General features: G+C 37.6%; 1 protein-coding gene across 4 annotated transcripts in view; it reads left to right on the plus strand.

The window, feature by feature from the left end:
• The window catches only part of kcnj14 (potassium inwardly rectifying channel subfamily J member 14), a 28,790-nt gene extending 13,789 nt beyond the window's left edge, over window positions 1-15,001 (plus strand). For 3 of the 4 annotated variants that reach the window (XM_082150347.1, XM_082150345.1, XM_082150346.1), the window contains 3 exons: window positions 39-2,407; window positions 6,753-7,070; window positions 8,135-15,001. In XM_082150347.1, the coding sequence (XP_082006473.1) occupies window positions 1,361-2,407; window positions 6,753-7,070; window positions 8,135-8,407 (1,638 nt within the window). In that variant the 5' untranslated portion in view covers window positions 39-1,360 and the 3' untranslated portion in view covers window positions 8,408-15,001. The remainder of the gene's footprint in view (window positions 1-38; window positions 2,408-6,752; window positions 7,071-8,134) is intronic. The other variant, XR_014200729.1, reaches the window with a different exon arrangement.
• Window positions 15,002-15,581: the final 580 nt, after the last annotated feature.

Consider the following 15,581-nt stretch of genomic DNA (forward strand, 5'->3'; position numbering starts at 1 on the left):
GCTTACGCTTGCTCGTTTTTACTATTGTTCACTTTTAGGGATATTTCAACAATTGCGTGTGTTTTTTGACGACCAAACTGGACTTGGACTTGGACTCTGAGGAAGATCTCAAAGCATCGTCTAGCATTTTTAAGCTTTTGGAGAGGTCAAGTACATCAACAGGTCATAATTCATCTCACTCTAAACTTCCTATTGTAATGTGTGGACTTTCTTTATCAGATATTGTTCAGTAATTCAGGTACAGAACTTCAAGTTTTGTCTAGAGCAAAATGACCCATTCTTTTGGAGAACTGGGCTCTTGCCTTGAGACTGGATGAAACCAGACCTGAGGTGGATACGTGACTGACAGAATGCCACTTGTGACTGTTTGAATTATTTCAATGTCTAATATGACTGGGAAATGGACTTGCTCTGTGTTACAGAGTTATATTTGCTCAATATCGAAGACAACTGGTCACAACTGTGGAGTTATTGCAAATGCTGACCAGTTTTCATATTAATTGCATGTCTCTCTTGTGTCTTTAATCATCCGTCCATTTAAATAAGGAAATGTGAAGAGGTTCTAGAGGGAAAAATCGGTCTGTATATGCATGCTGTTATATTCATTTATTTCATTATTTATTACTCTTATATTTTCTATACTATTTTAATGCATGTCAAACATTTGTTCTTTTCAACTTCCCCTATATGTTCTAAAGCTTGAGACTTGTTTATGTTTTTCTCTTCATGTTATATAAGTTCCTTTCTTTCCTTCTGCATCTTTCTGCTCTGCTTGAGCTTCGCCTTGTTTGTTTGTGCCTTTTAGCTGCTCACTTTCTTATGTAGTTGCTATACATTGCGCATAGGCCTAAAGCAGCACCGTTTTCCCTGTCTGGTCTCTGCCCACCAACTGACCTTGTTAAAACTATTTCTAAAGCTGAGAAACTGCATTGAAACTGACTTTTTTCTTTATTCACTGCATCTAACAACAAAGGAAATTTGCGTTCTGTAAAATCCAGGAATACTGGTTTATTGATACCTGACAGCTTCCTATGGTGGACAGATTGCTCAAGTAGAGACTACGCAGATCTTCAAAAGAGGGACTCTGATGATGTCAGAGATGATCTCTAATGCGATTGTGTTCCGTCTCTGGGCAACGATTGGCTGCCGGGATCTGAATGACAATAAGGACTATTTCAGGCCATAAGCCTCGCTGTGGAATACAATCAACGACTCATATTTTGGATATATCTATATCACCGCAAGCATTCTCACGGAAACATCCCAATTTTATAATCCACTTTGACCCTGGATTTATCTGGCAAACTCTTGAACGCTTCTTTTTTCCCAGACATTTTTATTCTGTGTGCTGTCGCTAGTAATGGGGGCTGCTCGGGTGAAGCGGCGCTTCAGTGCAGTTGTGGATACACCTCTGGATGAGGAGGAAGTCATGAGACTGGCGCAAAGTGACGATGTCACTTCCTCCCATTCGGGCGTGCTTCCTTCTCCCAACTGCAATGGCAAAGTGCTCAACCTTCATCACAGCAATGGAGGAAGGAGTGAAGAGAGGGATGAGGATGATGATGTGGAGGATGATGATGATGATGAAGAAGGGGGAGGGAGGAGGGGGGGAGAAGGAGGAGGGCGTGGCTCGGCACTCAAGGGGGAGTCTGGGGCAGAAGGGAGGTGGGAGAGGAGCAAAAGAGCATCCTCGCCTTCCCTCTCTCCCTCACCGCCCCGCGATCGCCGTGGCCAGTCCCGCCGGCCCCGGCGGCGCTTTGTAGGCAAGGACGGGCGCTGCAACGTCACCTTCGTCAACATGAGCGAGAGGGGCCAGCGCTACCTCACCGACCTCTTCACCACCTGCGTGGACATCCGCTGGCGCTGGATGTTCGTGGTGTTCACCCTCTCCTTCTTGCTCTCCTGGCTTCTCTTTGGTTTCGCTTTCTGGCTCATCGCCGTGGCTCACGGGGATCTGGCTTCCCTGGCATCATCTTCCTCTTCTCCTTCGTCTGTTTCCTCCTCTTTTGCTCCTCTGCAACCTACCGGGGTTTCCGGCCCGGTGCAGACAGTGGCGGAGACAGAGGAACGCTGCTTTCAGCAGGTGAACAGCTTCATGGCAGCGTTCCTCTTCTCTCTAGAGACGCAGACATCTATAGGCTACGGCTTCCGGAGCGTTACCGAGGCCTGCCCCCTGGCGGTGTTTGCTGTCGTGTTGCAGTGCATTGTGGGCTGCATCATCGACGCTTTCATCATTGGGGCGGTAATGGCTAAGATCGCCAAGCCCAAGAAGCGCAATGAGACACTGGTGTTCTCGGATGTGGCTGTGGTGGCCATGAGGGACGGGAAACTCTGCATTATGTGGCGAGTTGGAAACATGCGCAAGAGCCACCTGGTGGAGGCCCATGTACGAGCACAGATACTGAAGGTCAGTAAGACGTTGTGCATGTGAGTGTGTGTGTGTGTGTCTTGGCTGAAATGTTTTGTTTTTTTAAATCGGTAACAAATTTGGTAACACTTTATTTTGATGGTTCTTTTTAGACATTGCTGACTATAAGTAACGTTGTACCTACATGTCAACTAACTATCGTTAGAGTATTAGTAGAATATTAGTAGACTTACTGCCTAATATCTGACTGCTAACACTTTATTGTGATGGTCCTCCAACAGATATTCTACTGACAATAAGTAACTTTGCATGTACATGTCAACTTACTCTGCTAACTCTAACCCCTTATTCTACTACCCCTACCCATAAAAGTCTACTAATACTCAACTTATACACTTATGAGAGTTAGTAACCACAATTTTTTGCCCTGTCTATTAATATATATATAAAAAATAGAATAAATTCACACAGAGTGGCAGAGGCAGAAAGTGGATGATGGGTGGGCCAGAATAATGCGCAGCACCCCATGTTTTTCAACCGGCGCAATTTGGAAGAATTTTTTTTTACGGACTGGTCCCTGCACGGCACTATAAACGCCCATGACTTAAAGGTGAAGTATGTAAGATAAAAATTAAATCGGTCATGACTCATTAACATGTCAAAGCGAACAGTGCATTGCATTGCAACAGGCTACAATGAACGCTTCAATACAACATCTTTATGCATTCGTTTAGAAAGACAAATGAAGTCATCACTGGTGTTATTCTAAAATTCACCTACAACAACTCATCATCTGTGAAGTGGAAAAGCACAACGTCCCATCATTCCTCCCTTCATACTCTCATCCACTGAGACTTTATTTTGGGCACAGGAAGGGGCGTTTTTGCTGTTTGATTAATCTAAGCAGCACGGCATAACAGCTCATGTACTCATCGGACCAGTAGTGCACAACACTACGAAATTTAAAAAGCAAATATAAGTTCACAACACAACGGAAATAAGCCACAACACAACGAAATGAAGCCACAACACAACGAAACGTGCACATCAACCCGATCACTTTAATTTTGGTTCATGTAAAAACTACGTTCGGAACTTTGGATTGATCAATTCATTCCGATTGAAACAAAATGTGTGTATGTAAACATAGCCAGTGTTGCCTAGTCTCAGCCTCAGACTTCACGGCCACAGACCATTGGCTGAAGGTCTGATGCATATGGCACACTTTACTTGTATTGGTACGTCTACAGTACAGTGACTTGTACCTTTTCTGTGATGAGAATGTTGATTTCTGAATTAAAATGTATTATGATATTTTTGGGGTGGCAAAATGTTTAATGAAAGAAAATTAATTAAATTCTTGAAATAAAACGTTAAGTAATTACCCACATCTTTTATTATTTCTTAGAAACAAGTCAAGTCAAGTATATTTGTATAGCGCTTTTCACAATACAGATTGTATCAAAGCAGCTTCACAGTATTAAATTAAAATAATACAACAAGGTTTGTTTCTAGTTGAATTTATTGATTGATAAAATTAAATTAAATATCCCCAAAAATATCCCCAACTGAGCAAGCCAAAGGCAACAGTGGCAAGGAACCGAAAAACTCCATCAAGTGACCTAATGGTGTCCTAAAACTCCATCAGGTGACCTAATGGAGAAAAAAAAAACCTTGGGAGAACCCAGGCTCAGTCGGGGGCCAGTTCTCCTCTGGCATTTATGAACTAGAGGCCGGATTGTAGTTTGAACTGTAAGATTATGAATGCCTGATTGAAGAGATGCGTCTTTAATCTAGTTTTAAACTGGGAGAGCGAGTCTGAGCAACGAACAGTATCAGGAAGACTATTCCAGAGTTTTGGAGCTAAATGTGAAAATGCTCTCCCTCCTATGGTGGATCTGTATATCCTAGGTATGACCAAAAGCCTTGAATTTAGTGATCTTAAAGAGCGCGACGGATTATAGGGCAATAGAAGATCCGTTAAATAGACTGGAGCTTAGCCGTTTAGGGCTTTATAAGTCAGTAGCAATACCTTGTAATTAATACAGAACTTTATAGGTAACCAATGCAGTGATGATAAAATCGGTGTTATATGATCATATTTTCTTGATCTAGTAAGAACTCTAACGGCTGCATTTTGGACTAACTGTAGCTTGTTTATTGAGGATGCAGGACAACCAGCTAATAAAGCATTACAGTAATCCAGTCTCGAGGTCATGAATGCATGAACTAACTTTTCTGCATCAGAAACTGATAGCAAGTTTCGCTATTCGCTATCTCTCATCTCGTCATGTATTCTACCTTTGCATGGTTTTACTTTTTCTCAAGTACACTACCCTTTAAAAGTTTGGGTTTGGTAAGATTCTATGTTTTTGTCACTTATTTTCAACAAAGCTGCATTTATTAGGTCAAAATATGATAAAAATGGTAATATTTCTGTGTAAACTAATAAATAAATAAAATTCTAAATATAAAGTTCAAAAGAACAGAATTTATGTGAAATAGATGTTTTTAATATTTCCATTCTTTTGTAATATTATGTGTTTAATATTAATAATATTAATATTAGAAACACAATTGCTTCACTGCTTATTTTGTCCATCAAATTTTATCCATCAAATCAAAGTCATGTGGTGTGACCAAGACCAAGTCCAACTGTGAAGGTACACTAACATGCAAAAGTTTTGGGTCGGTAATTATTTATTTATTATTTTTTTACGAAATTAATCCTGTTATTAAACATAAAATTCACCAAAAGTGTCATTAAAGGTGTTTATAATATTACAAAAGAATGGAAATATTAAAAACTTCTATTTCACATAAATTCTGTTCTTTTGAACTTTATATTTTGAATTTTTTTTTTTATTAGTTTACACAGAAATATTACCATTTTGATCATATTTTGACCTAATAAATGCAGCTTTGTTGAAAATAAGTGACAAAAACATAGAATCTTACCAAACCCAAACTTTTAAAGGGTAGTGTACTTGAGAAAGTAAAACCATGCAAAGGTAGAATACATGACGAGATGAGAGATAGCGAATGAAAGAGAAAAAGAACGAGAGAGATTGACATCTGGGCAGTTGGTGTGGTTAATGAAGGCTTGTTTTCTTCAACCTCATACCGGAGGTTTATAAGATTTGTAGAGGAGATTAACTCTTTACTAGAGCAAACCATTGTCTCACTTATCTGCCGTGTGTGTGTGTGTGTGTGTGTGTGTGTGTGTGTGTGTGTGTGTGTGTGTGTGTGTGTGTGTGTGTGTGTGTGTGTGTGTGTGTGTGTGTGTGTGTGTGTGTGTGTGACTTCATTTAACGGCTGGATTTAATCTATTTGTGTCAGTATGTTTTGTTTTACAGTGAATGAAATCTTGATGTCTTAAGTAGATCCGAATGTGTGTCATTGTGCAGATGTGTGTATTATGTCTGCGAGTATGGTGTTTATGTTTGTCTTTTATCGTGTCATTGTCTACATGGATGTTTCTAGCAGGTTCTGATGTGTTGAGGTTAGATGGTGAGATGTTTGAACATGAAGATAAGACAAGATCCAAAGATCCTAATAGTTCCTATGTTATTGCATAATGAATAAAAATACTGAAATAAAATGACCGGAGTCAATATGCACACACATACATTGTTATTTTTTGTGGGAAAATAATTAAATAATTAAAATGGAATGTAATTACTTCCTGTATCTGCTTAAATAATCTTAAACTGTGTCCTGACCAGATAATATGTGCAGTTTTTATTATTTTCACTGAAAATATTGTGTGATGGAACACAATTTTAGCTGGTTGATGACCAATATAGAGTTATGTGCAGCTGAGTTTTGGACCAATGAGATTTTACCATTGACAGGGCCTCCGTGGTCAAAAAGTAACACTGCCGCTGTAGGGTATTAACAATGCTTCAACAATGACAATGACAATGTTGAGTTTATGCAAATGGTCCTACCTTAATTTTATTTATTTTTTATTTTATTTTTTATTAGGCTATATATTTTCAAGGGCTCAAATTAGCATATTTTATGCTGATAAATCTTCAATATGTTTAAATACATATTTATAATGTTTAAAATGGTAGAAAGTTTGGTCTGTTACAGTTTGACAAATTTTTTTGCATATTATCGTCAGCTAAAACATCTTTATTGACAAAAAATGAAAAGCCATTTCAGTCAGAATAAAATGGATTACTATTGATAAATATGAAATACCTAAATATTGACTAAATAAACTAAATTGCCTACAGGACATTTCTGTCAAACAATAAAAATACCTAAATATTGAATAATAAACTAAATTGCCTACTGGACATTTCTGTCAAACAAGAAAAATGACTAAAACACCAAACTGTGTGAAAATGAACATTGCCTTTGACCTTTTCTGCAGCCACGGGTGACCCCTGAGGGTGAGTTCCTGCCATTGGACAATGCAGACCTCAATGTCGGCTTTGACAATGGAACAGATCGCATCTTTTTGGTGTCACCTGTGACCATCGTTCACGAGATTGACGAGGAGAGCCCTTTCTTTGAGGTGGACAAACGTACACTAGAGGGGGACAAAGAGCTGGAAGTGGTGGTGATTCTGGAGGGCATGGTGGAGGCCACTGCCATGACAACCCAATGTCGGTCTTCTTACCTGGCCTCTGAGATCGTCTGGGGTCACCGCTTTGAACCTGTGCTCTTTGAAAGGAAGAACTGCTACCAGGTGAGAGACAGACAGAGAATAAAGAAATGGAGGGTGGAAAGTGATTGAGTGAAAATGCAGTGGTTGTAAATTAAGAAGTACCAGATAGGACTCATTACAGTGTTTGTAAGGCAGCACTGTATTGACTATCTATCTATCTATCTATCTATCTATCTTGTCTGTCTGTCTGTCTGTCTATCTATGGCCTGTAAAACCTTCAAATATCGAGATGTTTTAAACTTTCAAAGAAGACATTGTCACATTAACATTTAAAGACTGTTTTGTCCAATTCTGCAATTCTTTAAACTGAAATGGAATGAAAATTGCATTGGAATGAAAATAAATTCTATTCTCAATCCGACATTCTAAATAAATAGGAGCTTATAGCCATGTTTCCATCCATCTATTTTTATGCCCATTTTCATCATTTGCATAAAATAAAACCTGCCTGGATGGAAACGGCAAAATGCGCATAAATTCAAAAATGCACATAGAAAGATTATGCGCTCAATTGAGTCGGTAAGAAAACATGCGCATAAACTATGATGGAAACACATTTACCGAATAAATTCCTCGATGCGCATCAAAAAAGACGTGACTTTGCAAGGATTTTGTTCTCTTTGTCTCACTGGATGGACGGTGCTTTATTTGCAAATGTTTATGCAAAATTCGCAACTTTGGATGGAACTATAGCCACATTTATGCTCAAAGATGGTGTTGCTTATGTATGTATTGATTCTCCTGCACACACACACAAAAGCATCTCTCTTTTATGTAGAACCAAAACTTAAAACTAGTCTTAACTAAAACAATAATCTACTCATAAGAAAAAACAATCCAAGGCACTCGAGTAATTCGTTTTTAGAAAAATATAAAAAGCCTTTATTCTTTCATGGCTTAGATTTTAAAAACAGGTGACAAGGAACCATCCCTACACCCAAAGAGCACCGAAATACTGAAGTTACACCCCGTGCAGCACTTTTTGCATTCCTTGCATTTATAAAACAATAATCTGTACTGCTTTTTCATTTGAAATGCACATGTATTTATGCTTTGTACTTGTCATGCGTCCTCCCCGCCTCTAGGTGGACTACTCGTACTTCAACAGGACTTATGAGGTCACGGACACGCCAACCTGCAGCGCTAAAGAGTTAGCAGAGAAAAAGTACATTCAGGGCTCCCGTTCCTCCTTTTGTTACGAGAACGAAGTGGCTCTGCAGCTCTCCTCCTCTGTCCATTCCTGTCCTGACCAGTTCTCTCCATCCCCCTGTTCTTCCCCCTCTCCCTCACCCTCTTTCGTTCTGCCCGCACCACCACCTCGACAAGACTCCTGCAGTGAGCACCCACACATACACTGAGCCATGTGGCTGGGATAAAAGGGCACCGGGGAAAGCAGCGGTCAAAAGAAGAAAATGAGGTAGAGAAAGAAAGGAAAAGGGTCATGGAACTGGGGGTAGGGAGAGAGAGAGAGAGAGAGAACCAGCAAATGGACAAAGGCCTGGAAAGACAGACTTGGACAGGGGACTAAGGCAAAGAGGACCATAAAGGGACAATGTAGGACTGATTAATGACAAAAGGTCATGCTTACGATGGGGTGAGAAAAGACAGAATGCACAAAAGATGGAGAATAGAAAAGGGAAAGGGGCCTCTTACCGCCTGGGAGAAGAGAACCAAAGAGCAACATAGTGAGACAGTGGAGCAAATTCACTAAACGGTTGCATCAGTGCGGTGTTTCACCTTATAACTCCCCGTAATCCTGTTTAGACTTTTCAAGGCAAAACAGTCAGCGGCCATCTTGGAAGCACAGCTGTTTTCAGTCATACAAATACAACTCCTAGTAGGAAACACAGAAATCTCAAAAGCTGCTTACCAAATTTGCATTTCTATTAAATTTTTCTAATAAGCAATACAATCTAACAATAATGGTAAGCTAAAAAATTTATATTTTAGGTTTGTTCAGACAAAAGAGGGCCGCAGGGATGACATATTTTTGTAGGCCAACCCGGAAGTTAGCATCACTCTGGTTCCCTTGACAAAAAGCCAATAGGATTTTTCCATTGACTTTTGGATAATTGCAGAATATAAGCTCTGTGACCAACAGAAGTTTGTGGTTCTTCCACATTTTCTCATCATGACAATCTTCACAAATGAACTTTTATGAATTTTAAAGCCTAAATACAATGGCCAGAAGTAAAAAGCTAAGCGTAGGCTATAAACGAACACTGCGGACGCATGACTTTAGTGCCACCACCATTAAGTTTCCGACCACTCTTTCATTCTTTATTTACAAGATGTAAAGTTTGATTTAGAATAGTTTGCACAGGTATAAACACAAGTTTTCCTGTTCGCTGTAATGACGTTTAATGTCCCATTTAGCCACTTGTTATCAGCTAAATTTTTCAAGTCTTTAAAGTTTAAAAAAACAAAATTGGGGTATAATTGATGTATTTTATGTCAGAATAAAATGTGAAAATATCTTGTGCTTGTGTTCACCACAGACCTTATTACAGTCATTCAAACATGAACCCATTCAAAAAAAAAAAACCTATTGGCTTCAGGACAATGAATCCAGAAGTTAAAGAAATGCTAACTTGTTAACTGTACGAAACTGTACGCATACACTGTGTAGAGTAAAGTACCACGCCATTTTATTGCCGTTTCTGTTAGCAGATGCAGTGATGCTGTCAACAAACAGCAAGAGCTTTCTTAAAGACCAAGTGATGACTTTGCAGTTTGGCTTTTTTTATTTGGAAGACGGGCTTGCTTTACTAGAGCCGCTTTCGTTATTCATTCTTGCACTGTAAAAAAAATTACATGAATAAGTTATGACAACATATGTTTTTGCATTGCTTTAACTCATCAAAATAAATTAAGGACTTTTTAAACTTTTTTTTGTGTAAGTTGTACAAGATTCAACTCATTTTTTAAAAGTCAGATTAATGTAATTTACAGGGTTCCCACGGGTCCTTGAAATTCTTGGAAGTTTGTGAATCTGAAAAATAAAATAAAAATCAAGGTCCTGGAAAGTTTTTGAAAATGAACATACAGGTCCTTGAAAAATTTACAAAAAAAATCCATATTAATCTAGCCTGGTTAAAACCAGACCATTCTCAGTAGTAACTGAGTTATGGTCTGGCAAAGCTCCATAGACAAATCATTTCCAAAGGGGCGTCACCAACGGACGTCACTCAAATGCCTCTCGGCGCAATTGGATAGACCTAAAACTCCAAAATCCAATCAGAGCGATCGTCATGTGTAAAGCCATATGCTGCGTCCCAATTCGCCTATGTAACACTACGCCATAAAAGTATACTCTTTTTGTGAAGAAAATGTATGTTGAATGTGAATGTGTAGCAAAAAAGTAGGCAACTTTTGGACATACTACTTCATCATCTTTATCGTACGGATCTGTCGCGTGCATCCCGTCATGTAAACTGCCCTGTCAATCATCTTGTCACAGTTAAAATCCTCTATTAAATCTAATTTAATTTCCTACCGTTTCGGAGAGAAATGTAGTATACATGTTCATCTGCCAGTGGGTCTTTCATGGAGACTGTCCTCATGTGTTTGCAATTTTAATATAATAATGCTGCATTTAAAAGTTGGTGCGCTTCACCAATGGAGTGGACGTCGCTCAAATGCCTCTGGGCACAATAGGGGTTATGCGGAACATACTTCCGGGTTCTACAAAACGGGTATAACTACTTCCGGTCGTCAGCTACTGAGGTAAACACAGCGTAGGAATGGCAACCTTTTATAGCCGGTGTTTACAGGAGCTACCCATTCTATCCATTTCAGATGTACATCGTATTGCCAAACGGACGTCCAGAGCCCCGAGTACTCCGTTAGATAAAGGATTTACGTTTTTACGCCTCCTCATTTATTCATGATTATGAAGGTATGTAAGTTAGTATATGTAGCTTTTGCTAATGGCACCCGATGTAGAGTTAGCTAACTATCAGTAAGTTAGTTTAGACTTAGTATGCTATCAGTAGTTTAACCTTTTATATTTGCTTGCAGACAATTAAAACAATCAAATGAAGACTGCATTTTATTTTTTTATAAAAAAAAAATTTCTGATACTTAAGCATTCGTGACATTTTAATTAAAACAGAAATAAGAATTGTATTCTAAAAAAGCGAAAAATAAGTTACCTCAGAGATCACCTACCGCTGCAGATGCGTACTGAAGTGCAAACCGGAAATGCTTATACCTGTTTTCCGGTTCGAACGTTGGGCGTTCCGCATAACCCCTATTGGATAGGCTAGACCTAAAACCAATCAGAGCGATCGTCATCATGTAAAGCCCGCCTCAACGTTTCTGATTGATTGGTGACGCGATTTCCACGGCATGGAAATGGCCTTGAATGAGCTCTTTGCCAGACTACTTGCAGAGCAAATCTAAATTTGCCGGAAGTTGTCTGGGTTTTCCCAGGCTAATATTAATCCATCTGGTTCGCTAATGTTTTATTTCGCCAACACTTCGTGGCCTATGCATACTAGCTTGCTTGATTTACTTTAGTTACGTGCATTTACGCGTTACGTAACGTGTTTCCCGCGTGAGGTACTTTGTGTTTTACGTTGCCATGACGTTCACGCGCGCACGAAACTACTACGATGGTACCTCAACGTTTCTCTGACACACCGTGAAACATTGCAAAAATAGTCTGAAACCGCAGAAACGTGATGCCTGGAAAATGCAAATTTCAAATATCTGTATCACCAAAGAAGATTACAAAGAATGGTCCCGTATTTAAAGGTAAAATTATGTATTTTACATAGACCCACACATTAATTTGCGGGTGATTGCATGTTAGTGTCTTTGTTTCCATAGCGACGGAGTCTTGAGAACATGCGCGACAATGTATCTTACAAGGTAACACGATGTAACCTTCCTCTCACTTGAGGTCCTTGAATTTGAAATGAACCAAGGTGTGGGAATCCTGAATTTAAGTTGAAATGACTTCTATTTAAGTTGATTGTACTTAAAAATTTAAGGCAGCAACTTTTTTTGTGAATCCCCTTCAAATAGAATGAGCTTTGTAGAGAGGAAACTTTCGGATGGAGTCAGGCAGGAGGAAGCTAAAGTTTGAGCTGTAAAAGTGTGAGTCAGTGCAGGGGGAATGTATTCAGGTCAATCAAATTGAAATGAGGTCAAAGACTTAATGACCGAAAACAGATCGACCTGGGGGTGAAATTAAAGCGTGAGGGGGAATATAGAGGGATTGATAGAGAAGGTCATTTGGACATGAGGAGAGCTGCAACACCGACCCAGTGTGCTGATTGAACCTGGCGATCTTCTGGAATCCACACGAAGCGGCAGTGGCTCCAGCATGGACCTGATAGAGACACAACAGTGGCGCCCAGTGGCTGCAACCTGAATGAGCCATTTCACAATTCACAAATAGGAAGGAAATACCTATAATACATAACCTCTTATGGCAATATCATACACAAATAGGAATTTTTGGCAAAAACAAAAATCAAATAACTTGTTGCGAGAACTATTGTGTTTTGTACTGAATGTCAGAATGCCTGCTAGAGCCACTGCAAAAAAAAAAAAAAGAAAAGAAAAAGAAACTACTGAAAATATGCAGCATTTTCAAGTTGTTTCTCTTATGTACTGTATTTTTAATTTTCTATTTATTTAAGTTTAAGCACTGTTTTGTATCATGGTACACAAAGATTATGTGAAGCACTTTCGTAATTTGTAACATACCATATTTGTCACAATTGCACAGACCAAAAATGAATTAGCTAGCTGTATGTATGGAAATGGAGTAACATATTGTATTTTTTTGAAGGGTGTGGCTTGAAAGTATAAGAGATAATATGTTTGATTGCACAGCATGGGGAAACTCTGGTTTGACTCATGTACAGCACATGGATCTATCATCAGCCACTGTTTGAATGGTAGACTTTAATGTTTTGTGTTCCTTTAGTGTTTTAGAAGCGCGTAGTAGAAACTGGTAAATTATTTATTTACACACTGTAGTATTGTTGTCATGACTGAGGCATTTCTTTTTTCTGTCTTCCCGTTCATTCTTAAACAACCACACAAGCACCCTGACCTAAAGCATGTTGCTGGACAGGTTTTTTTCTTTTTGTAATTAGTTTGCCAGTGGTGTGCCTTTGAAAGTGAGCCTGCTTGTTTTGAGGTTTTAGGGAGTAATGGAGAACATTAGGATGTATTAATGCTTATGTTAAGTTATAGGCCCAGGTGGAATCTATATTTCCACATATTCTATGCAGATGTTTTGGGAGAAAATCGATGTTAATTCTATGTTTGAATCTAGTCAAATGTGTTAAATGGAGCTGAGACACTTGCCAAGTTTTCATCCAAGGATTCTTTGCGAAAAAAGTATAGATTTTTCCGATATAGCTGATGGAAATGCTATTATTGGTAACATTTTGTGAGCAGTGTTGGGGAAAGTTACTTTTTAAAGCATGCATTACAATATTGCATTACTCCCTAAAAAGTAACTAATTGCGTTTCTTAGTTACTTTTTATGGAAAGTAATGCGTTACATTACTTTTGCGTTACGTTTTCTCACTTGGGCTTGCTTGTTTGTTTGTTAACAAAAAAACAAACAAAACAAAAGTACAAAATGTAACGGTATAGCCTATTACAAAATGTAATATTCTGAATAAGCATTTCTGTTTTTATTAATTTTGAGGAATATTGAATCTATTTTTGTGCAAATGAGATGAGTAAATACTTGTTTACATTTACTCTAGAACTACAATAACCATCATATTCACACAGCGCACACCACGCATCAGTTCATTCACGGAGAAAAAAAAGTACAATTAATTATTTTTCAAATAAGCAATGCAAATAAGTAACAGATATTTTGTTAAAAAATTTAAAGTAATCCATCACTTTACTAGTTACTTGAAAATTGTATTTCACGTTACTTGTAATGCGTTACCCCCCAACACTGTGTCAATTCTTCAAATGTTGTGGAAAAAAAAACGTTTGGAAAGACTTTTTGTTGAGAAAAGGGCTTTAACGCAAATAAAAGTGGTGTTATTTGACAGAGTTACTTTGAACTTCATGCACAGTGAAATGATCTAACAAAATGTAAAAAAAAAAAAAACAATGACTCAGTATTTTTATGGTTCCATGACCTTTACGTTGCCCATTACATTTGAATGAGTCAAGGCATTTCGGGGAAGCTTTTCTCTCAGGGATTAAAAGTGGTTAAAAAAATGAAAACAAAAACTGAAAACAAACAAAACGTAAAAATGGAACACGCTCAGTTTTAGTTATTTCAGACTGAAAACGTTGTTTTAAAAAGCTGGAAACCAGTTAATAACAACAAATTGTGAATGTTGATACAACATTTGAAAAATGACTGATACTGACCTTTATAACTAAAATTAGATATTGAATCAATGTCTCTGCATATGCGACAATACATTTTTTTTTCTCATGTGACAATGTTTTTTATGCACACCATTTTATTGGTAAAAGGCCAAAATGTATGATTTTTTTTTCCCTAATGTATCATTTAAAATAAAAAAAAATGCATTTTCACGATAAAATAACAGTATAAGAAGTGGATGAAGACTTGGCTACTGTTATAGCTACATGTATAATCAACTTATGCAAAATATTTATTAAATTAACATGCAAGGTGTGGGAGTTGTGTAGAACTTTGTGAATTATGGATATTCCAATTAAAATCTGGATATTTTTTGCTGAGTTCTGTGGATGCAGATTCTGAATGAGCTTCTGTCACTTAAAGGGATAGTTCACCCATGACAATTCTTTCATCATTTACTCGCTGTTCCAAATCTCTATATTTCTTTCTCCTTTGAAAAGAAAAAGTTCTCTGTCTTTTTTGTCCATATGCTGGAAGTCATTTGGACCCCATTGACTTTCAAAATATCTTCTTTTGTGTTCCATAGAAGAAAGAAATGCACATATGTTTTCTATGGTTTTTTTTTTTCAAAGAAATCTCTTACCAAGACTGCATTTATTTGATCAAAACATATATAGTAAAAACAATGCTATTGTGAAATAATACTAATGTTACAGTGTCACAGTTGGAAAATTCAAACTGTTTGATATTTTTGTGGAAACGCTTTTTTTTCAGAATGAATACAAATATCTGTCTTTGATGCATACAAAGTTCAAAAGAACAGATACAATATATATATATATATATATATATATATATATATATATATATATATATATATTTATATATATATATATATATATTAAAACTGTAAATGTTTTTACTATTACTTTTGATTAATTGAATGCATCTTTGTTGAATAAAAGTATTAATATATTTTCTTTCAAAATAAATATGCAATTAAATATATGATTACATAGCATTAGTATCACAGAAAGGTTTTTTTAAGCATTGAAGATTTATGGTTAAATTTAGTCAGACAATTCATATTCATAGAGGCAGAAGATAAAATTGTCTCTGTCTCTCCAGTTCTGCAGATGATAGTTTGACTGAAATATACATGCACTGGATTGAACCCTGTTCAGGTATTGCAAGTTAAACTTATG

This window comes from Leuciscus leuciscus, assembly GCF_965113295.1.
Source record: "Leuciscus leuciscus genome assembly, chromosome: 20".
Taxonomy (NCBI): Eukaryota; Metazoa; Chordata; class Actinopteri; order Cypriniformes; family Leuciscidae; genus Leuciscus; species Leuciscus leuciscus.